The sequence below is a fragment of the Neoarius graeffei genome, chromosome 4 (assembly GCF_027579695.1).
Source record: "Neoarius graeffei isolate fNeoGra1 chromosome 4, fNeoGra1.pri, whole genome shotgun sequence".
Classification (NCBI taxonomy): domain Eukaryota; kingdom Metazoa; phylum Chordata; class Actinopteri; order Siluriformes; family Ariidae; genus Neoarius; species Neoarius graeffei.
The window spans coordinates 22,781,871-22,806,500 of NC_083572.1; the positions used below are offsets into that span (position 1 = coordinate 22,781,871).

The 24,630-nt window shown below is 43.7% G+C and overlaps 1 protein-coding gene across 1 annotated transcript in view; it reads right to left on the bottom strand.

The window, feature by feature from the left end:
- The window catches only part of slc19a2 (solute carrier family 19 member 2), a 66,761-nt gene extending 42,962 nt beyond the window's left edge, over positions 1-23,799 (bottom strand). Inside the window, exons 1-2 of the mRNA XM_060919034.1 lie at positions 23,549-23,799; positions 11,578-12,129 (exon numbers count right to left, since the gene is read on the bottom strand). Coding sequence (XP_060775017.1) covers positions 11,578-12,129; positions 23,549-23,677 — 681 coding nt within the window. The 5' untranslated portion in view covers positions 23,678-23,799. The remainder of the gene's footprint in view (positions 1-11,577; positions 12,130-23,548) is intronic.
- Between the last annotated feature and the right edge of the window lie 831 nt (positions 23,800-24,630).

A 24,630-nucleotide genomic window follows, 5' to 3' on the forward strand; every position in this document is an offset into this window, starting at 1 on the left:
TCAACCCACATTGTGGACAAAGTCCCATTCGATGTGCAGAGATATATTCAAATAATGTTTGCTGTGATTAAGGATTTTCCTCATATCTTTTCCTCTGTCCTATCTTTGTACTTGTCTTTGTCCATACCTGTATTCTCTCTGACCCTCGGTGTTACCTCTTTTCTTAAGTAAAACATTTCTTTACAGTTTCCACTGATAGTTTTGTAGTTTTCCTCTCACTCAGTTCACTGTATCTCGGTTCCGTTCTTTCCCTGTCACTTGCTGCCATCCCACGGCTCCTCGCATCTCCCCTCCCGTCACAGCTCCGGTGTCCTCCGCTGGCACGTCCACAGTGTAGCCCCTTTCCTCCATGTCGCGTGCAGCTTCTCTGGCGCTCCCGTACACCTTCACACCGTCATTCCAGTGAATCCATATTCTTGTGAGCGGTGTCTGGAAACGAATTCCCTTTTCTTTTAACACTTTTTTGATGCCCGCATATGTCTTCCGTTTCTGGACTATTTCAGTAGGGTAGTCATGGTCAAAGAAAACTTGTTTACCGCCCATCTGTATTTTCTTCTGCCACGCTTTCTTTAAAATCATTTCCTTCATCTCAAACTGTAGAAAGTTGACTATAATTGACCTGGGAACAGCTCCCGGTCCCTGTTTTTGGGCAAGGGCTCTGTGTGCTCTTTGGATCTGGAGATTAGTTCCTTCTGGCAGCTGGAGTTCGGTGCCTAGTAGTTGTTCCAAATATTTGGCGGCAGAGCTCCCTTCCGTCCCCTCCGGGATGCCGAAGACACAAATATTGTTTCTCCTTGATCTGCTTTCAAGGTCCGTTATCTTCTCTTGCATCCGACCTGTCTGCTCCCGCATCTGCGTCAGTGTGTCGTTCACGTCCGCCTACCACTCTTCCAGCTCCGCTATGCGCGTCTGGGCTTCTGTGATGTTCATCTTTTGTGTCTGCAGTTCGCTGTTGCTCTCAGTGAGCTTACGTTCAATTTCTTGTCGGAAGTTGCTGATTTCTTCCTTCACTTCTCTTTTCAGTTCGTCTTTGAGTGTGGTAAACTAATGTCGTAGCTCTTGTTTAAGCTTCCTTATGTCACTTCTGATAATGGCGAGCCCGACCTGAAGCGTCCCCACCTCGCCTTGACCATCTACTTTCTCCGCTGCATCTTCCATCCCGTGTTCGCTAGCGCTAGCTTCGTGTTCGGAGATTTCTTCCATTTCGGGTTGTTCAGAACGATTGTTTAATTTCTTGTTGATTCTCTGGCTTCTTCTCTTTTCTCTTCCTCTCATACCTTGTTTTCATCTGTCGAGTTACATTTATTTGTGGGTTTATTTTAACCAACTTGGGAGAGCTGGGCAAATTGCTGCTGCTCACTCCGCCATGTTCCCAGAAGTCCCAGCCAACTTATTTCTAAACTGGATATTGCTGCCATCTCCGCCCTTCCATGGAAGAAGTGAATGAACAGAGAACTGAACGAACAACTGAAAGTCAGATTGTTTCAAAACAATCGGCCACAAGATCAGCCTTCAAGAAGCAAGAACACAGCTCCAACTCTCATTTGGATATTTAAAAAATAAATAAATAAATAAATAAATAAATAAAACACCACCACACTCTTTACCTGCATTTACATTAATACATGTAACTTGTATTGTGTATTTAAGTTACCAGTATAAGATTATTTAATTTGCTTCAGAGTGTGATTGTCTCAGTTGATTATTTAAATTAGCCTTTTACGTTTTATCAGTGAAAATGCATGCATATACAGTGGGGTAAAAAAGTATTTAGTCAGCTACCAATTGTGCAAGTTCTCCCACTTAAAAAGATGAGAGAGGCCTGTAATTTTCATCATAGGTACACTTCAACTATGAGAGACAGAATGGGGGAAAAGAATCCAGGAAATCACATTGTAGGATTTTTAATGAATTAATTGGTAAATTCCTAGGTAAAATAAATATTTGATCACCTACAAACAAGCAAGATTTCTGGCTCTCACAGACCTGTAACAACTTCTTTAAGAGGCTTCTCTGTCCTCCACTCGTTACCTGTATGAATGGCACCTGTTTGAACTCGTTATCAGTATAAAAGACACCTGTCCACAACCTCAAACAGTCACACTCCAAACTCCACTATGGCCAAGACCAAAGAGCTGTCAAAGGACACCAGAAACAAAATTGTAGACCTGCACCAGGCTGGGAAGACTGAATCTGCAATAGGTAAGCAGTTGGTGTGAAGAAATCAACTGTGGGAGCAATTATTAGAAAATGGAAGACATACAAGACCACTGATAATCTCCATTGATCTGGGGCTCCACGCAAGATCTCACCCCGTGGGGTCAAAATGATCACAAGAACGGTGAGCAAAAATCCCAGAACCACACAGGGGGACCTAGTGAATGACCTGCAGAGAGCTGGGACCAAAGTAACAAAGGCTACCATCAGTAACACACTACGCCGCTAGGGACTCAAATTCTGCAGTGCCAGACGTGTCCCCCTGCTTAAGCCAGTACATGTCCAGGCCCGTCTGAAGTTTGCTAGAGAGCATTTGGATGATCCAGAAGAGGATTGGGAGAATGTCATATGGTCAGATGAAACCAAAATAGAATTTTGGTAAAAACTCAACTTGTCGTGTTTGGAGGAGAAAGAATGCTGAGTTGCATCCAAAGAACACCATACCTACTGTGAAGCATGGGGGTGGAAACATCATGCTTTGGGGCTGTTTTTCTGCAAAGGGACCAGGACGACTGATCCGTGTAAAGGAAAGAATGAATGGGGCCATGTATTGTGAGATTTTGCGTGAAAACCTCCTTCCATCAGCAAGGGCATTGAAGATGAAACGTGGCTGGGTCTTTCAGCATGACAATGATCCCAAACACACCGCCCGGGCAATGAAGGAGTGGCTTCGTAAGAAGCATTTCAAGGTCCTGGAGTGGCCTAGCCAGTCTCCAGATCTCAACCCCATAGAAAATCTTTGGAGGGAGTTGAAAGTCCGTGTTGCCCAGCGACAGCCCCAAAACATCACTGCTCTAGAGGAGATCTGCATGGAGGAATGGGTCAAAATACCAGCAACAGTGTGTGAAAACCTTGTGAAGACTTACAGAAAACGTTTGACCTCTGTCATTGCCAGCAAAGGGTATATAACAAAGTATTGAGATGAACTTTTGTTATTGACCAAATACTTATTTTCCACCATAATTTGCAAATAAATTATTTAAAAATCAGACAATGTGATTTTCTGGATTTTTTTTTCTCATTCTGTCTCTCATACTTGAAGTGTACCCATGATGAAAATTACAGGCCTCTCTCATCTTTTTAAGTGGGAGAACTTGCACAATTGGTGACTGACTAAATACTTTTTTGCCCCACTGTACATGTATGTTGCACAAGTTATAACACCTATCCTGTTTTAATGAGAGTCAACCCACAATCAATGAAGTCAAATCAGTCTTAGTTGAGCAAGTCGGTAACGGTATTTCTCACTTTCACCATAAGTTTATTTATATGACTTTGGTCTATAGCTGTCAAAGGCCTTGGCCTTAAATCTGGTTCCTGCTGTGACGTCACGCACTCAGGGCTGGCTGGCTCAGCGGGGCAGCTCAAATGCCAACTTTGCGGTCGAGTTTAACTCTCAAATATATTTTTTATTCGCATTTATGCAGCATACAAGAGTCAAGGATGGAGATACTATCCATTCAGAAATGTATTTAAAAATAAAAAAGTTCTGCGTATCTGCTTTAAATATTCCTTTTATTAAAAAAAAAAAACACCTTTGTTTCATTTTCTTAATAACCAACAATAAGTATTCACCCACATTTATTAAAGGTTGGAGTAAAAAATACCTATTTTTATTAGCCGATTAACAAAAACATTCATTTTATTAAAAATGAAAAAGTGGATAAATAGGCCTTTTCTTACTAAACTTTTATGAACATTTATACTACCTGGATTTGCTTCTTTTTTCTTTAGCTTTCAGCACTCTGTAAGAAGAGAACCAATTTCTTCTTAAATCTATTTGTAGTGAATCGCGCAACAGTTCTTTCCCAATTTATGTCCTTTGTGTGTGTGCGGTTTTGCTGCATTAGAGCTTCCACCTAGGGTGAAGTCCCATGTATTCCTGATATTTTGTTATTGTCAAAACATTGCATTTAGAATAACAATATTGATATATTGTTATTCTAAATGCAATTACAATTAAACAAAACAAAACCCCCGCAATTACAGCTAGGAAAAGCTAAAGTTATCTGGCCTAATAAGATTATAAAGCCTAAAAATCAGGCAGCACTGTCGCCTCACAGCAAGAAGGTTCTGGGTTCAAGGCCAGCGGCCGACGGGGGGGCCTTTCTACATGTGAAAGACATGCAGATTAGCCAATTGGGCTGCACAAGCCAGTGCATACTTCGTGCCGGTTCCAAGTCCAGATAGATTGGGGAAGGTTGTGTTGTAACCAGGCATCCAGTGTAAAACCTACGCCAAATCAAATAAACAGAACAGATCCGCTGTGGTGACCCCTAACGGGAGTATCTGAAAAAAGATGATCCAGCCTAATAATCGCAATTCTTTTTTAATTTAATCTATTCAAATCTTGGGGCAGTACAGTGGTGTAGTAGTTAGTACTGTCACCTCACAGCAAGAAGGTTGTGGGTTCGAGCCCAGTGGCCAAAGGGGGCCTTTCTGTGTTTTTGCATGTTCTCCGTGTGGGTTTCCTCTAGGCGCTCTGGTTTCCCCCATCGTCCAAAGACATGCAAGTTAGGTTAATTGGTGGCTCTAAAGTGACTGTAGGTGTGAATGGTTGTTTGTCTCAATGTGTCAGCCCTGCGATGATTTGGCGACTTGTCCAGGGTGTACCCCACCCCTCACCCATATGGCCCTTTTCCACTACCCTTTTTCAGCTCACTTCAGCTCGCTTCAGCCCGACATGGCTCGCGTTTCGACTACCTCAGAACAGCTCGACTCAGCTCGCTTCAGCCCTGCTTAGCACCCAAAACTCGCACGGTTTTGGAGTAGGGCTGAAGCGAGCCAAACCAAGCTGAGTGAGGCTGGGGGCGTGAGCAGACACTCCCCTGTGCACTGATTGGTGAGGAGGAGTGTCCTCACATGCCCACACACGCCCCGCGAGCACGCTGGGATCTGTAAACACCGCAAACCCGGAAGAAGAAGAATTACGAATTAAAGCCGCAAGCGGCCTCGACGGGCCCTCGCGCCAGCGGCCAAGGGGGGCGGGGGCATGCGTCCCCGCGAAATACCTTCCACAGCTTCTTTGGCAAGAGACATTACTCCCACAATGGTGACAAAGCACAGAATTGGACACAGAGTACACGGTGCGCTGAGATGTTGTCATGGACAGAACATTTTATGCCATGGCCTCCCAACCAAATTAATGTATTTACCTCATCAGTCACCAAGCTAAAGCTACATAGGATTGTCTTCTGTTAGACATCTATTAGTCTGTATGTAACGCTACAACACTTGCTCCCGACTGCCTACCCATTCCCCACAAGTCATGTGTTTTTAAGGCAACCAAAACAACATACTCCTGGTGCCTCATGATTGTAAACACCTCTCCTGCAACTGCTACAGCGCAATGAGTGCCCCCAGTGGTCCACAAGTCATGTGTGTTTAAGGCAACCAAAACAACATACTCCTGGTGCCTCATGATTGTAAACACCTCTCCTGCAACTGCTACAGCGCAATGAGCGCCCCCAGTGGAGAAAGTTCACCAAATTTGGTATACATGTCATGGGACCGATGAAGAGTTGTTTTGTAAAGTTTGATCAAGTTTGACCAATCAGAAGCCGAGATATAAATTGTTGCCTGAAAACAGCGCCCCCAGTGGCAAAAGTTCACAAAATTTGGCACATATGTCAGGTGACCTGTTAAGAGTGTGCCTATCAAGTTTGATCAAGATTGAGAAAATAGAAGATGAGATATTGATTTTTGAAGAATAAATTTTTTGGTTTCTCCCATGTCAGTAGGTGGCGCAATGCTGCACATGAGCGATTATGAGTTGGAAAAATAAGTGTCTACAACAGCAACGTACTATCAGAAGGTAGTGGTGTGAAGGAGAAGCATTATGGAATTATTTACCAAAAACCTGTTTCGGAGCAATTGCGTTGGCCAAAAACAGCGCCCCCCATGGACGAAAATTCCCAAAATGTGGTGAACATGACATGGGAGGTAGTAAGAGGGTGGCCGTGAAGTTTGACCAAACTTGAGGAAAGATTGGATTTTTTGCCCAAAAATAGCGCCCCCAGTGGCGAAATATCACAGAAATTGGGTAACATGTCAGATGCCCAATGAGTGATTTGCGTGTGAAGTATGAGCAGTTTTGAGCAATTTGAAGATATGTTATGAATTTTTAAGCATGTAAAATTTTGCATTGAAAATTGATTGACGTATAACTTCTGAACGGTTTATTCTACGTGAAACGTATTTAGGAACTTTTGTCAGCCGTGTCTGTAGATGATGTGTATCAATTTTGGTGACATTCCTATGAACGGTCTAGGAGGAGTTGCGCCGTCTTCGTCGCCATGCATTTCGCACAAAAGTGAAATTACCTCACTTCCTGTTGGGCGTGGCTAATGCATTGGCATTACATTTTTGTCCGGCTTAGTGAGATACATATGCGTACCAAACGGCATGCCACTACTACAAACTACATGGCAACCAGGCACCTTAATGCGGGAGGCCAAAATCACAATGAGTTAGGGGGCGCTATAGAGGCCCTGAGGCCCGCCTGGATCTGGGCTTCTGGTTCTCAGTAGCGGTGGGAGTGTAAGAAAAAGGAGCCAAATTTAGTGCGATGTCGACCATGGCAAGCGCCCCAAAAAGGGTCTTGTAAAGAGTTTGCTTGCCAAGATTGACAAATCAGAAGCTGCAATATCATTTCTGCCATAACCAGCACCCCCAGGGGCGAAAGTGCACAAAATTTGGCGTACATGTCAGGTGAGCTATGAAGAGTTCGCGTATGAAGTTTGATGACAATTGAGTAAACAGAAGATGAGATATAGATTTTTGAAGAATAAATTTTTTGGTTTTTCCCATGTCAGTAGGTGGCGCTATGCTGTACATGAGTGATTATGAGATGGAAAAATAAGTGTCCACAACAGCAACGTACTATCACAAGGTAGTGGTGTGAACGAAAAGCATAATGGAATTATTTACCAAAAACCCGTTTTGGAGAAATTGCGTCGGCCAAAAACAGCGCCCCCCATGGACGAAAATTCCCAAAATGTGGTATACATGACATGGGAGGTAGAAAGAGGGTGGCCGTGAAGTTTGACCAAATTTGAGGAAAGATTGGAATTTTTGCCCAAAAATAGCGCCCCCAGTGGCGAAATATCACAGAAATTGGGTAACATGTCAGAAGCCCAATGAGTGATTAGCGTGTGGAGTATGAGCAGTGTTGAGCAATTAGAAGATTTGTTATGAATTTTTAAGCATGTAAAATTTTGAAGTGAAAATTGATTTACGTATAACTTCTGAACGGTTTATCCTACGTGAAACGTATTTAGTAACTTTTGTCAGCCATGTCTGTAGATGATGTGTATCAATTTTGGTGACATTCCTATGAACGGTCTAGGAGGAGTTGCGCCGTCTTCGTGGCCATGCATTTCGCACAAAAGTGAAATTACCTCACTTCCTGTTGGGCGTGGCTAATGCATTGGCATTACATTTTTGTCCGGCTTAGTGAGATACATATGCATACCAAATGGCATGCCACTACTACAAACTATATGGCAACCAGGCACCTTAATGCGGGATGCCAAAATCACAACGACTTAGGGGGCGCTATAGAGGCCCTGAGCCCCGGCCAAGTGTGGGCTTTTGGTTCTGAGTAGCGGTGGCAATTCTCGGAAGTGGCGCCAAATTTCGCGCGTTTTCGCCCATGGCAGGTGCCCCGAAAATGGCCCAACAGCGGAGAAAAATAAAGAAGAAGAAGAAGACGGAAGAAGAAGAAGAAGAAGAAGAAGACGGAAAAAGAATAATAATAGTGAACTCTTACAAGAACAATAGGGCCTTCGCCCATAGGGCTCGGGCCCTAATTACGAGAATTTCTGAAGCCTTATGCACCTCGCCTCATCTATCAGGCATGCAAACTGGTCAGGGGTGAAAAAGGTGAGAAGGATGCACGGGGACACGGCACGCGCGCAAAAGTACATTTCGTAGTCTACGTTACAAAAATACGTATTACAGACATGTATATATACTGAATTTAATCACAGTTTGACGACAAATAGTATGTACACACTACAAAAGGGCACAGACTGCCATTTACAAACTCATACAGATAAACTTAATCTCATGCCTTTATTGTTCACGAAGAACACACATTCTCAGATGAGGTCTATACCGTTTCTGGACAGTTTTATACTGTATATGCAAAAGAACAGACACTAAAAAACAACAATAACAACACTGCTTCAAGTTCAGCATGATTTAAACCATTTACACCAGTGTCACATTTTATAGTTTTTTTTCTCACGCTTTGTAAAGGCTCACCAGTGAGCATAACATGAACTTGTCATGCCTACAACAGCTGAATGCGGCGATTTCCATGTTGCTCAGCAAAACGCTTCACAAATTTATCAAGATCTAATGCTTTTGTGCGCTTTGATTCAATGCTGAGTACAGCCAAACTTGATAGTCTCTTTTCTGTCATAGTCGACCGCAAATAAGTCTTTATGAGCCTGAGAGATGAAAAACTTCGTTCACAGGATGCACTGCTCACAGGCAAGACAACCGCTATTTTACACAACCTGAACAACTCAAAAAAAACCAACAACATCATCTTGGTATGGGTCCAAAAACAGTGAACTCCATGAGAGTGGTAGGACTCTCCTGTTCCCCCTTTTTTCTGTCTAGTACTCTCCTCGTCTGATGTAACTCATGTTTAAGATCCTCAATATTTGAATCATAAGCTTCAGCCAATAGCAATGTTTTCCTTGACAGACGGTGAATCAATATTAACTTCTGTGGCCGACTTTACACAAAACTAATGTCAGACCTAGCTAACATTAGGCCAAAAAAAAAAAAAAAAAGTGTGTTTCAGGTAACATGAAATACTAAAATAAGGTCGGTAGGTAGGAAATTTTTTTTTCTTAATTTGTTTTATTTTGTTCGAAAAAATTAACACAAGTAAACATCTTACAAAATAGTATTTTGGCACAGAATCCTTTATACCACACATCATAATAAAATAAGTGTTTTAAATCTTTAAACGAATAAAAAAAATATCGCAAGAGTTCGAGTTATGATCTGCGGAAGCGTATTGCTGCCACACTCAAAAAAAAAAATTTGGCTTAGACTCAAGTAATTACGTGAAAAGATATTGTTAACAGAGTTATCACGTTTTTACAATATATTTATCATGTAATAACATAACACGTAATTTCATGATATTTTCATGTGATAATGTGAAAACACCTTATCAAGAAATAACGTGAAAATATGGTTTAACGTCCTAGGCTAGGCTACTTCCATTAAAAGCAGCCGGCCTCGCCTAGCCTACTGTAGAACTTGGGTCGAGCAAAAACACGGAGCAAAAACATGGCTGAATCCTGAATGACTCCTATTTGTATAAATAGGGGACTACATAGGCGGCAAAATGTAGTGTTTTTCCCTGCCATGGAAGTGCACTTGTATACTGAAGAGGAAGCAATCTGCATTACAGCCAGGAGGGCTGATAGAAGTGGCAAAACATTTTACTTTTTATCGTTTCTTTCACAACTTGAATGCGTTGAAACAAAAAAATTATGACAAACTAACGCTGCTTACACTAAAATATCGAGGGAAATTTGTAATAAAAACTTTACGGTCGGCAATTTCGACGCGGAAATTCTCGATCGGTCGGGTTACTGGAAACACTTTTTTTTTGCCTTACATGTATAGTTAGCTAAATAACCTTCTCCAACCTGATTTTTATCCTCTCAAAATCAGCATCGCAACTATACTAGCACTGTTCATTCATTATAATTTCATTTTTTGATAGATAGTTAATCAGCTTTTACCCCTTTCCTCCCGTGTCTCCTTTCCTCGCGACTCCTGGCTCCCTCGCTTCGCGCCTCTCAATTTTCCAAAACAACCAATCTCTGGCGTTATCTCGTGCTGCATTCGCCGCAGTCGGACATTGGAAATTCGCGCACGTAAATGTCAAATTGGCCGTAATTTTTCTTTGAATTCGTCGCTGCCAACTGGGGTAGCAGCAGGGGTGGCAAGGCTTTCTTTTAGAGTGGCATATGCCACCCCGGTAGATCCGCCCATGGTTATTCACCCCCGAGCGCGCTGGAAACTGTTCCATTGGTATTCAGATTCAGTCGCGAGATGAGGTTGCCAGATCTCTCTATAAAAAGGTGACTTTGCGGTCTGAATCTGTGGAATATCCGTAAGCGAGGACTGGCAACCAGCAGTGGGTTGCGCACCAGCTGATCAGAACTCCAATGGAAAAGAAGCGTGTTAGTAACTGTTTATCTCGATTGGCTGTAACCTTGTAAGTGAAATGTTTGGCAACAATAGCGTTGTAGCCTGCCTACACCCCCCCCCCCAAAAAAAAACAAACTCTTCGGATCTACACGATTCACACAAGTGACCTATTTTGGGACCAAAACGGCGAATTTCACCGAAAGGTGAGGAGTTTGCATGTGTGTCTATACGCTCTTGCCAGTATCTGTTGGCGTTGTCGGTGACAACAAGCCACAGCACCAAGACCAGCAACACTAACGACTCCATGTCCTCCATGTTTATTGTTTACTATCCGGGTCGTGAGACTACCGCTTAAAAGATCATTGATGTCACTGTTTGCGCCGCTTAACGACATCACGTGACGTCCACCCACTTTCGCTAACTCCACCCAATGTGTCCACCCACTTCCAGCCAGCACGGTTCAGCGCGGTTGTAGTCGAAATACAACTCCAATAGCCCCGCTCAGCTCGACTCAGCCCAACTCAGCACGGCACGGCTCAGCCCGACTCAGCCGCGTTTGTAGTGGAAAAGCGGCAATAGTCAGCTGGGATAGGCTCCCGCTTGCCCACAACCCTGCACAGGATAAGTGATTATGGATATTCAAATCTTCATAAGTTTGTATCGTCACACAATATATTGTCAGTAGATATTCAGATTTTCAGTAGTGCAACATTTTAACACCCTTTGGGGGGAAAAAAGAAAAAAGTGAAATTTTGTACATGTTGAAGGAAAAATTAAGAAAGTAGAGTGTCTCCGTGATATTTTGAGCAACAGTCAAGTTTGTTAGTGTTGATGGTACCAGTGATCTCAAAATTGCATTGTGAACTTTTCAGGCCATCATGATTATATATTCTTATACCACAGTGCTCAAATCTGATTGGTCAGAAGATGTTGATCATTTTCTATAAAGCAGCTCTGATAATTCCATTGCTGTGGTGTAAGAGGAATAAAACATGACAGGGGATGCATGCTGTTATAAGAAAATCACACCATCAGAAAAGATTGTCATTCATGCAGGTTGCATCACATCACAAAGTCACTGATTATTTTCCTCTAGCACATGGTAATGTTTTATTTCTTATACATTTTCCAACTCAACTTGCAGATCACAGTGAATGACAAAACGATACTAACCATGGTGCCATTGCTCACGCCAAGTGGGACTTTGCACTCATAGTCCTCTGACTTGTCAGCCAGCTCCTGTGCCATGTTGTCCTGAAGCACCCTCTCTCTTTGGTGGAAAAACAGGCTTTTGCTGGGCATGGGCAAAAAACACGGTGCCAGGAATGCCAAGCAGGACGAGGACAGTGTGATGATGCTGAGGTTAAGCAATGAAAATTGGGCCAGTGACACCAGTATCTGTCCAATGAGTGATCCTGTAGCTAATCCCAGCAGAGTGACACTACGGCAGAAACCAGTCACTTTCTGGTAACTGGCTGGCTCAACCACACTGTAGATGTAGGAATAGTAAGCAATCTCAGTGGCTGTCGCCACTCCAAAGAAAAACTCCAGAAACTGCATGGCCAGCACACCCTGGGCTTTCACCAGCATCGCGTAAGTGATGATGTAGCTGGCAGCCTGCAGGATGAGCACAGGCTTGTAACGGAGGTAATCCGTAGCCAGGAAAACAGGAAACAGTAAGATCAGGTAGGAATATGTCCATAGTGGATAGATCTCATTCACAACCTAGGAGGAAAATATTAGTTTAGATTCCATTCTAACATTAAAGGAGAACATTTTTAAACTTGCTTTATTTCTTAATTAAACGTGTTATTCAATTACAGTGGTGCTTGAAAGTTTGTGAACCCTTTAGAATTTTCTATATTTCTGCATCAATATGACCTAAAACTTCATCAGATTTTCACACAAGTCCTAAAAGTAGATAAAAAGAACCCAGTTAAACAAATGAGACAAAAATATTATACTTGGTCAGTTATTTATTGAGGAAAATGATCCAATACTACATATCTGTGACTGGCAAAAGTATGTGAACCTTTGCTTTCAGTATCTGGTGTAACCCCCTTGAGCAGCAATAACTGCAACCAAATGTTTCTGGTAACTGTTGATCAGTCCTGCACACCGGCTTGGAGGAATTTTAGCCCATTCCTCTGTACAGAACAGCTTCAGCTCTGGGATGTTGGTGGGTTTCCTCACATGAACTGTCGCTTCAGATCCTTCCACAACATTTCAATTGGAGTAAGGTTAGGACTTTGACTTGGCCCTTCCAAAACATTAACTTTATTCTTCTTTAACCATTCTTTGGTAGAATGACTTGTGTGCTTAGGGTCGTTGTCTTGCTGCATGACCCACCTTCTCTTGAGATTCAGTTCATGGACAGATGTCCTGACATTTTCCTTTAGAATTTGCTGGTATAATTCAGAATTCATTGTTCCATCAATGATGGCAAGCCACCCTGGCCCAGATACAAAACAGGCCCAAACCATGATAATACCACCACCATGTTTCACAGTTGGGATAAGGTTCTTATGCTGGAATGCAGTGTTTTCCTTTCTCCAAACATAATACTTCTCATTTAAACCAAAAAGTTCTATTTTGGTCTCATCTGTCCACAAAACATTTTTCCAATAGCCTTCTGGCTTGTCCACATGATCTTTAGCAAACTGCAGACGAGCAGCAATGTTCTTTTTGGAGAGCAGTGGCTTTTTCTTTGCAACCCTGCCATGCACACCATTGTTGTTCAGTGCTCTCCTGATGGTGGACTCATGAACATTAACATTAGCCAATGTGAGAGAGGCCTTCAGTTGCTTAGAAGTTACCCTGGGGTACTTTGTGACCTCACCAACTATTACACGCCTTGCTCTTGGAGTGATCTTTGTTGGTCGACCACTCCTGGGGAAGGTAACAGTGGTCTTGAATTTCTTCCATTTGTACACAATCTGTCTGACTTTGGATTGGTGGAGTCCAAACTCTTTAGAGATGGTTTTGTAACCTTTTCCAGCCTGATGAGCATCAACAATGCTTTTTCTGAGATCCTCAGAAATCTCCTTTGTTCATGCCATGATACACTTCCACAAACATGTGTTGTGAAGATCAGACTTTGATAGATCCCTGTTCTTTAAATTAAACAGGGTGCCCACTCACACCTGATTGTCATCCCATTGATTTGAAAACACCTGACTCTAATTTCACCTTCAAATTAACTGCTAATCCTCAAGGTTCACATACTTTTGCCAGTCACAGATATGTAATATTGGATCATTTTCCTCAATAAATAAATGACCAAGTATAATATTTTTGTCTCATTTGTTTAACTGGGCTCTCTTTATCTACTTTTAGGACTTGTGTGAAAATCTGATGTTTTAGGTCATATTTATGTAGAAATATAGAAAATTCTAAAGGGTTCACAAACTTTCAAGCACCACTGTACGTTTTCGGTTTTAGTAACCTTATATCATGACTCATATTGGCAACTAATTGCAATTAAATATATTTCTCAGCCTATTCAGTTTTTAGCCATGTTGAATTTAGTTCGTTTGGCCCATGGCAGGCATTGCTTATCCGCGTGATCTTCATGAGACTTGTGCGAGACTTTGAAATGTGAAGTATCTGTGCCACCATTTTGAAAATTGTTTTCCAAACGAAACACTGCACAAAAACGAGTTTAAATGATTATTACTGCCTACTTCCCCCCCCACAAAACTTTCCTGATTGCTATCAAAACAAACAAAACTTCCAGCCTAATTACATCAGCATTCGAAAGAGGGCACGCGCGTCTTTTGACAATGTTTGCAGATGTCGGTCACTTTCCCTGTGTCCGAAATCGCTCCCTACTCACTATATAGTGGGGACGCCATTTTGTAGTGCTGTCCAAAACCTTAGTGAGGATTACTTACACCCTATATAGTGCACTCACAATACATCATGAAAAGAAGTGTACAACGATGGTCACTAACCAAAGCAATATATCCCATCATGCATTGCAGTCGGGCTGAAAAATGAAATTAAAAAAAGTCTCAAATTTGATTTAAAAAAAGGTAGTGGCAAAGAAGAAAGTATTCAGTCTTGATTTAAAAGAACTAAAAGATGCAGGTACTTTGCATTGATTAATGTGGGAAATACGCCCAGTATGTAGCTATTTATCACAAAAATACATGCATATCAGTGTTTTCCCCAGAAAAAAATTAAAACCCTAAATTCTGGCATGATAAAACACAGACAATTGAGCGCCAACAGCACAAAGCGAAACAAGGGGGGTCCGGGGGCATGCCCCCCAGAAAATTTTTTGAAAATAGATGCTCTCAGGTGCATTTTCAGGGTCTCTGAGAGGTTTTAGATACATGATTATAGGATAGATTTTAACAGTGCTTCAATGATTTCTGACCTAAATAATATTAATGTATACACATTTGAAATTTCACCTTAAAGTTCAACATGCAAGTTAAACTGTTTTGTTATAGATTACTTAGGTATACGATAGATTTGAAAATCTACAGGGATACCTTGCACTTAATTATCTATGATCAAGTAGTGTTGTAACAAAAATGTGCATGAAAATAAGAACAGTGGTTTGCTCCATCTTATGCAATCCAATGAAGAGAATCGATCATCATGACCTCCTGTTGATCACGAAGGGATCTGAACCTAAGAACTGCCACCTTAAAATAAGTTACTGTATTACTATAACTGTAATGATTTAAAATGTTTCTGATGCAATTACCATAATATATGTAGAACTAAGATGCACTGAAAAGAAAAGTAAGGCAACTGCATATTATAAAGTTTAAATTTTGGCACTTTATTAAATGGACTAGATTAAGATTAAAACATATTTAAAGGAGAAGAAAACTTAATTCATACATTTAAGTTTTCAGAAAGATTATGTATTTATGAAAACATTCATGAAGAGATTGTGTTAATAAGCGTCAAATGTAGCATAATTTTGAATAATAATGATAAGCATATTTGGCAGTGTGATGTCACTGTGACCCTTTAACAAAAGAATAATCCGGAGCCTTCTTTTGTTAAATGGATCCCAGTGACATCACACTGCCAAAAATACTTATGATGATTATTTGAAATTGTTATATTTGACACATTTGGACAACTTCACTTCGTGAGAGTGTTTATAAGTACATAATCTTTCTGCAAACCCAAACTAATGAATTAAGTTTTCTACTCCTTTAAAGCAGATTAATTTTCCTTGGCTTTTGCTTGGCCCAATGTTGGGCAACCCTCTCATAGTCCGTCTCGCTGTTATCCATGCTGATGTGGATCAAATTGTCCAGCGAGTCTTCTCCTAGCTTATTAAAGTCAGTCCGTCTGGTGGGGGACAACATCGGCAACCAATGAGATCGCTTATAATGAATCGGAAACTTCTGGGATGTTTGACGTTTTCTTTCAATATTTTTATTGGACGGTTTGAACACGTGATCTTGACGTAGCCAACAGATTACAGTTTGTTTACATCATACCACACGGACATATTACTTTGACAGAATCAACACAAACATTGGGAAAAAAGACCGCTTGTTTAACACAAGTATCAATCAGTATGTAAATGGATCTGTTATTTGCTCTCCTATGTATCTAGTTACTTGTCGGTAGGAAATTTTAACATATTGGTATAAATCTAAGCTGTTAGGACTAGGACTGTTTTGGCCTCTAGAGGCCGCTGTTATTTCCTTTTCATGTCGTGTTTATTTTGGCCTCTAGAGGCCGCCACTGTTCCTGTGTTTTGTGTTTGTGTTAGTCCTAATTATCTTCACCTGTGTCCTTAATTAGTTTGTGTATTTATACCCCTGAGTTCAGTCCTCTTGTCACGGAGTCTTTGTGCTGTTATGTTGATCTCCAGTTTCCTTTGTACTGTGTTTTTTGATCTTCTTAGCTTTTGTATTTTTGCACTTTGCTTTTCTTTTGGATTATACTCTTTGGTTTTTTTTTTTTGTCTTTTGTTTTGCCCTGTATATAGTGTATATAGTTTAAATAAACCTTTTGATTCTTTTTCTACTTCCGCCTCACGCCTCTGCATTTGAGTCATCCCCCTGGTGGCCTAGTGGGGGTTTGCTGGATTATCACACCAACGAACCAGGTTCGAATCCCAGCAAAACCCTAACAGAAAGACTCCGTCATGACCGACTCAGCAGAGGCTGCTTCAACTGTCTACCCGGCCAACCTTCAGGGAATTATGGCAGCTTTGACACGCTTCGGAGCGACCATGGACGCTCATGGACGTACACTCACCAGCCAACATGAGGCCCTCGCTCGCCACGAGGAACTGCTTCAGCAAATTGGGAAAACCCTGGCACAGCTGACATCTCTGCCTGCATCTCCTGCTCCTGATCCAGTTCCTGCTCCTGATCCAGTTCCTGCTCCTGATCCAGCTCCCACTCCTGCTCCAGTGCCTCCTGCAATGCTGCCTTCTTCACCTTGCGAACCCAGCCTTCCTGCACCACAGAGGTATGACGGCAAGCACAGTGAGTGCCGAGAGTTCCTTACCCAGTGTCAACTCACCTTTGAGCTTCAGCCTACCACCTACACTACGGATCGCCGCAAGATTGCCTTTGTGATAACCTTATTAGCTGGTAAGGCGCGAGCCTGGGCTACTGCTATCTGGCAAAGACAGGGACCTGAGTGCTTTGATTTCCAGCTGTTTTCTGAAGAGATGCTTCGGGTCTTCGATCAGGCAGACATCAGTACCGACGCAGCCCGAAAGCTCATGTCCATCCGGCAAGGAGGAAGCGTCGCAGATTACGCCATCTCGTTCCGAACACTCGCAGCAGTAAGTGGATGGAACGAGACTGCCCTGGTGTCAGCCTTCCACCATGGTCTGTCTGACCCCATCAAGGACGGTCTGGCCTCTATTGGATGCCCAAGTGACCTCGAAACCCTCATCTCACATGCTATTCGTCTGGACAACAGGATGAGAGAACGCCACCAAGCCTTGAGCCCCCCCAGCCTCCCTACCTCTACCTGGAGACCGTCTACCTCCTTCAGTGACTGTCCAGAACCCATGCAAGTGGGTCGTACTCGCCTCTCCGCATCTGAGAGGGAGCGCAGAAGGAGGGACAAGTGCTGCATCTACTGTGGCAAGCCTGGTCACTTCCGAGCATCATGTCCCGAACTCTTGGGAAAAGGACCGCCCCGTCCAGCCGAGGGAGGGTTGTGACGGGGCCTACCCTCTCTCCCGGACTCCCTGGCCAAGGAATCTACATCCCGGTCTCCATCTCCTGGGGTGAGTCTGTCCACTCTTGTCAAGCTTTGTTAGACTCAGGGGCGGCTGGGAACTTTATGGATATTCACTTCGCCCAAAGCATCAATATTCCGACTGCACCTCTTGAAGTCCCACTGTCTGTGTCTGCCCTCGATGGCCAAGCGTTAGGTGATGGAAGAGTCACCCAAGTTACTTCTCCAGTTTTCCTCCAGTCTCAAGGTCACAAGGAAGAAATATCCCTGCACCTGATTCCTTCACCTGAGTTCCCAGTTATTCTAGGCCTTCCTTGGCTTACTCGCCACAACCCTCGCATAGACTGGGTAACAAGCCAGGTTGTGGAATGGGGCCCTGCATGCCATGCCTCTTGTCTGCTCTCTAGCTCTCCTGTGTCTCCTGCCGAGCCCCCTGATCTCACCGAGTTATCTCAAGTTCCCACAGAGTACTGGGATCTCAAGGAGGTATTCAGCAAGAGCAGGGCCGCCGTTCTTCCTCCGCACCGGGCCTACGACTGTGCCATCGACTTGCTCCCTGGGACTACCCCTCCTCGTGGCAGACTGTTTTCCCTCTCTCAGCCAGAACGCAAGGCTATGGAGGAATACCTCAAAGACGCCCTGGTCTCTGGGTTCATTCGACCCTCCACCTCACCTGCTGGTGCCGGCTTCTTCTTTGTCGGCAAGAAGGATGGGGGGCTTCGACCATGTATTGACTACAGGGGCCTGAACAAGATTACTGTGCGCAACCGATATCCTCTTCCGCTGATGTCCACTGCTTTCGACCTGCTCCAAGGCGCCACCGTCTTCACCAAGTTGGACCTACGGAACGCATACCACCTCATCCGTATCCGACAGGGAGACGAGTGGAAGACTGCCTTTAACACCCCGTCTGGGCACTACGAATACCAGGTGATGCCCTTCGGACTCACCAACGCACCAGCGGTTTTTCAGGCCCTAATCAACGACGTCTTAAGGGACATGATTAACCTATACGTTTTTGTCTACCTCGACGACATCCTTATCTTTTCCAAGACCGTGCAGGAGCACCGCCACCATGTCCGCCAGGTTCTCCAGAGGCTGCTACAGAACAATCTGTTCGCCAAGGCCCAGAAATGCGAATTTCATGTTCCCGAGGTCTCCTTTCTGGGATTTATTGTACGGACAGGCCAACTCCAAATGGACCCTGCCAAGACCCTGGCCGTCCGGGATTGGCCTACTCCCAAGTCCGTTAAGGAGGTTCAGCGGTTCTTAGGATTCGCTAACTTCTACCGCAAGTTCATCAGGAACTTCAGTTCTGTGGCAGCACCCATGTCAGACCTCACCAAAGGGACAGGTGGATCTTATGGCTGGTCTCCTCAGGCAGAAAAGGCGTTCAAAGACCTCAAGGACCGCTTCTGCATGGCACCCATTCTGGTTCTCCCGGACACCTCCCAACCATTCATCGTGGAGGTGGACGCCTCGGACAGTGGTGTCGGCGCGGTGCTCTCTCAACGTTCGGAAGGAAAGCTGCACCCCTGCGCTTACTTCTCCCACCGCCTGAGTCCTGCTGAGTCCCGGTACGATGTGGGGGATCGAGAACTGCTAGCGGTCAAACTGGCCCTTGAGGAGTGGAGGCACTGGCTGGAGGGAGCACAACATCCATTCCTGGTTTGGACTGACCACAAGAACCTGGAGTACCTCCAGCAAGCCAAGAGACTGAACCCTCGACAGGCTAGGTGGGCCCTGTTTTTCAGTCGGTTTGACTTCACCCTCTCATACCACCCCGGCTCCAAGAACACCAGACCTGACGCACTGTCCAGACTGTTCTCTGCCACTAACAGGGAGAATGAAGTCGGGCCTATTATCCCTGTGTCCCGGATTGTGGCCCCTGTCCGCTGGGGTATTGAGGAGGCTGTCCGACGAGCCCAACGCCAGGACCCCGGTCCTGGGACGGGGCCACCAGGCCTCTTGTACGTCCCACATCAAGCCCGGGCCAAGGTTCTCCAGTGGGGTCACTCTTCCCCTCTCACCGCCCACCCGGGAGCTCGGAGGACCCTGGACTTCCTGAAAAGACGCTTCTGGTGGCCTAACATGGAGAAGGAAGTAAGGTCATTTGTCCTGTCCTGTGAGGTTTGCACCAGAACCAAGAACCCACGACAGCGTCCCCAGGGTCTCCTGCATCCTCTGACCATTCCCCGGCGTCCCTGGTCCCACGTGGCAGTCGACTTTATCACGGGTCTCCCTGAGTCACAAGGTAACACGGTCATTTTGGTCTTAGTTGACAGATTCTCCAAGGCCTGCCGCTTCATACCACTGTGCAAACTCCCCTCTGCTCTTGAAACTGCGAAACTTTTGTTTAATCATGTCTTCCGAGTCTTTGGTCTTCCACAGGACATCGTCTCAGACCGAGGGCCCCAGTTCTCCTCCCGAGTGTGGCACGGGTTCTGCAAGGTCATCGGAGCCACTGCCAGCCTCTCCTCTGGGTTTCACCCACAGTCCAATGGTCAGACGGAGAGGCTCAACCAGGACCTGGAAACCACCCTGCGAGGCCTGGCTATGGATAACCCGACATCGTGGAGCACCTGGCTGCCATGGGCGGAGTACGCCCACAACACCCTGCAGTCGTCGGCCACCAAGCTGTCGCCATTCCAGTGCCAATTCGGGTTCCAGCCACCTCTGTTCCCGGACCAGGAGGAGGACGCGGGGGTGCCCTCGGTCAACCAATATGTGAGACGGTGTCGCAAGACCTGGAGCAAGGTCAGGAAGACCCTCATACAGACCTCCAGAACCAACCAGACTCAGGCCAACCGCCATAGAAGACCTGCACACACTTTCCGCCCTGGGCAGCGTGTTTGGCTGTCCACCAAGGACCTTCCACTGCGGGTGGAGAACCGCAAGCTTGCTCCTCGCTACATTGGCCCCTTCAAGGTGGTGCGCAGGGTGAACCCTGTCTCCTACCGGCTCCAGTTGCCCCGGACTCTGAGGATCAACCCCACTTTCCATGTTTCCCTGTTACGGCCCGTACTGACGTCTACGTATGCCCCTGCCCCTAGGAACCCCCCACCCCCCCGCATCTTCCAGGGGCAGACTGTGTTCACTGTGAATCGCCTGCTTGACTCCCGCCGGGTCCGCGGCGGGTTGCAATATCTGGTGGACTGGGAGGGCTATGGTCCTGAGGAGCGCTGCTGGGTTCCTGCTCGGGATGTCCTTGATAAAGAACTATGTCGGGACTTCCATTCGGCCCATCCGGATCGCCCTGGGAACGTCAGGAGACGCTCCTAGAGGGGGGGGTCCTGTTAGGACTAGGACTGTTTTGGCCTCTAGAGGCCGCTGTTATTTCCTTTTCATGTCGTGTTTATTTTGGCCTCTAGAGGCCGCCACTGTTCCTGTGTTTTGTGTTTGTGTTAGTCCTAATTATCTTCACCTGTGTCCTTAATTAGTTTGTGTATTTATACCCCTGAGTTCAGTCCTCTTGTCACGGAGTCTTTGTGCTGTTATGTTGATCTCCAGTTTCCTTTGTACTGTGTTTTTTGATCTTCTTAGCTTTTGTATTTTTGCACTTTGCTTTTCTTTTGGATTATACTCTTTGGTTTTTTTTTTGTCTTTTGTTTTGCCCTGTATATAGTGTATATAGTTTAAATAAACCTTTTGATTCTTTTTCTACTTCCGCCTCACGCCTCTGCATTTGAGTCATCCCCCTGGTGGCCTAGTGGGGGTTTGCTGGATTATCACACCAACGAACCAGGTTCGAATCCCAGCAAAACCCTAACATAAGCGTATCGGATTTTTACTAAAGCGATTAAGCATATCGGCAGGCAGAGCAAGCGTATCAGGCCCGATACGCTAAAACACTTTGGGGAAACCCATGCATATATTATTATTTTGAAAACCCACCAGCTGACTGGTCTGGCACATTTTAATTGTGCAACAGCAATGACAAATACCAGCGCGACAGAGTAGTGTCTGAAAGCATTTTCATTTTATCAATGAGCTCACTATATAATCCTTTTTTTAGTAATTAATTCTCTCTCATACACACACACACATATACATACATACACACACGAGCAGTGGACGATTTCGGACACAGGATTTGATTTCTGCTGTATGTTTTACTTCCGTCCTACAATGTCTCGCACAGGTCTCAATGAATCTCGTTTACGCCCATTGCTTTGACACATGGACTGATATTACATAGCATATTTCAAACACTCATAACTTGCTATAGCAGTGACAAATGCATTCCTATATTTAATAACATGAGATAAATAGAATTTTGATTAAAAAATTGTCTTCAGTTCCCCTTTGTTATTTTAGTTAAAAAAAAGTTCTAAATCTGATCTAGAGTTTCTCCTTCAATTTCCCAACTCTCCTTCCAAAAGCTCCAGATTTCCAAACCTCTCTAAGTGTTTCAAGTCCATAATGCCCTGCTGAATTCATGCCATGTTTATTCTGAATATCAAATCATGCTCAGCAGAAAATTTAACACTTTCATTCAAACAAAAAATACTTGACTTTGAGTTCTGTCATCTGTCCTTTTGTATCATTTATACTTGGATTGGGCAATCTGCGTTTAGTCTATTTATGATTAATTTGGAGATTTTAGGGGAAAGGAGTAAATAACCTATCTTGTTTGTGTTCATTATATTTGCGACTGGATTTCACATACACCTTCTCAAGCTCAATTAATAGCTCTGAATGTCTACTTTTGTTTTGAGTCCTGGTTTTGCATGTGAAGATCGTATTTGTAAAGAATAAACCAACATGAAGACCAATGAGTTGTCTACAGGAGAAAAGCACCTCATTTTCTAGCTGAGAAAAAAGGGAATATCGAACAGAGCCATTGCAGAAATATGAAATGAAAGCTGAAATTCTGATACATCCTCAAATTCATTCACTCTTTGTATTTATTCAGGCAGTCAGTATTGTGGCAGATAGTTATTAGCATTTAACTAGTAAAAGTCAGAGTCATGTTAGCTGACACAGACAGATCGGTTAGTTAACTTTAGCAAATGCATTCCCATATTACTTGGTTTCTTGGTAAATTGGTGACAGAAATATGTTTAGCATGCTTAAAACTGGTATAAACTGTTCTGATTACTACTTGTTTTGGTTAGTTAAAATCTTGAGATTTATCTTCACTCGCACATTCTGCTTAATGGTTATGTTGACCGGTAATGTCTTTCTTCTTTTCATAAAACTATGATCCTGATGGGTGATGTAATGCTTCATTACCCATTTGTTACCCTGTCATACATAGATAACTTAGCTTCGTCAATCACATCATCCAATCATATCGCTCCAACACACTCTTGAATGTGAATATATGCTCATGTTTGCCCTACAATAAACTGAGAAATATCTCTGAGCAGCTGTGTCTGTGACGGTTTGTTCCCGGATCGACCTGTGAGGCAGAATCTCTGAGGCAGTAGAGGTCTACATTCCTAGATCATTCTTTATCAATTCAATCTCCTTTACTACAGATTGGGCTCTGATTAACACTCAAAATCAAGCACTATAATAAATACTAGTGATGGCACAATGGGGTAAGGCTCTGGGTTAATAATCAGAAGGTCAGGGGTTTGGGCCCCAGCACTGCCAAGCTGCTTCCCCAAGGTGACACAGAAAGTGGAGGGAAAAGATGTTTTTTAAAAAAATTATATCTGCTAGAACAAAGAGGCTGTACTTCAGCTTTTACCATAGTGTTCAATTAAGTGTGTAATCACACTTTTGCTTGAGTAAAGACTGGATATTATTATTATTATCACCTCAGGATGACATTTCTTAAAGAGTCATCTGAGCTTTGGTGATTAAAGCAGAATATTTATCCTAAATAAATGTTATTATTAAAAGACAGAAGACTTGAGAGTCTAACGCAGGGAAATGCATTTCAAAACGAGCTTATCCGGTTTTAGTTTTGTGCGTAGTTGCATCACCTTTAGTCACATGTACCACTACTCACCTCTCGCTCAGTCAGGTTTTTGTCAGGTCCCATGAGGAAGGCGGTGAGAAAAGGCTCTGATGGTCTGAGATTCGAGAAAAATCCATATACGCACAACAAAACTGTGGGATAAAACCATGTTTCAGCCATTACAACCGCGAATGATATAAAACGGTATCACATTCCCCTCATGCGTGAATTGCAGCAGAATTATCAGCATATCGCCGATCCAGCCAGTATATATACAGATATCGGGCGCAAGAAAGTGACGACATAGAAGTAAAGCCAAAGCAACCAATCGTTCTATGCGATTCTTTTGCGTGTAAGAGCCGCCGCCTCTATCACGCCCCTTCTACAATCTGCAGACTTTCTACATCCTGCGTGTGGCGCTTTTCGTTCTGGTGGCGAAACTGAATAGAATCTGAAGTAACATTTCTCCCACTGTTGGTCGGAAGTGTGTGTTTTTTTTTTTAAATTCTATAAAATGAGCAATAATAACCGTGATATGGACTGGAAGAAAACCTGGTGCCTACCTTCTAAATAAAGTTAAGGAAGTGACTTTTAAAATGATTCATCGTCTTTATCCCTCCAGTGTATTTCTCAAAGATATAAAAAAGGACACTGATGCGGACTTCTCTTTGTCAACTGGTTTCAGAATATTTATTTTGGTCTTGTCCCCAGTCTTGGCAAAATGTCTGTATTTCCCAATATATTGATTCTGAATTTTCACTTTCCTAAGATAATGTATTGTGTGGCTCAAGTATATCCATGTGTGTTTCCAAAGTATAGTCAGGCTGTATTGCAATAGTCTTTTTGCTTAAAAAGGTTCGTAACTGAGTGAAATGACCTGGAAGTATTTAAATGGCAGCCATGATAAGAGCTGATCCAATTCTTTGAAGGTGCTTCAGTATTTCCTTTCCTATGCCCTTTAGCACCGGGGCTGTCAACCTTTTCTGCTTTGAGGACCACCTATTCACACTTGCAATGAGTCAGGGCCCATTAAAAAAGATCCCTAATTATTTTGGCTTATCTATTCTATTAGAATCTAGTAATCTATTGTAAAGTGTATTAACAGAATGCAACATCACTCCCTGTTACAGATG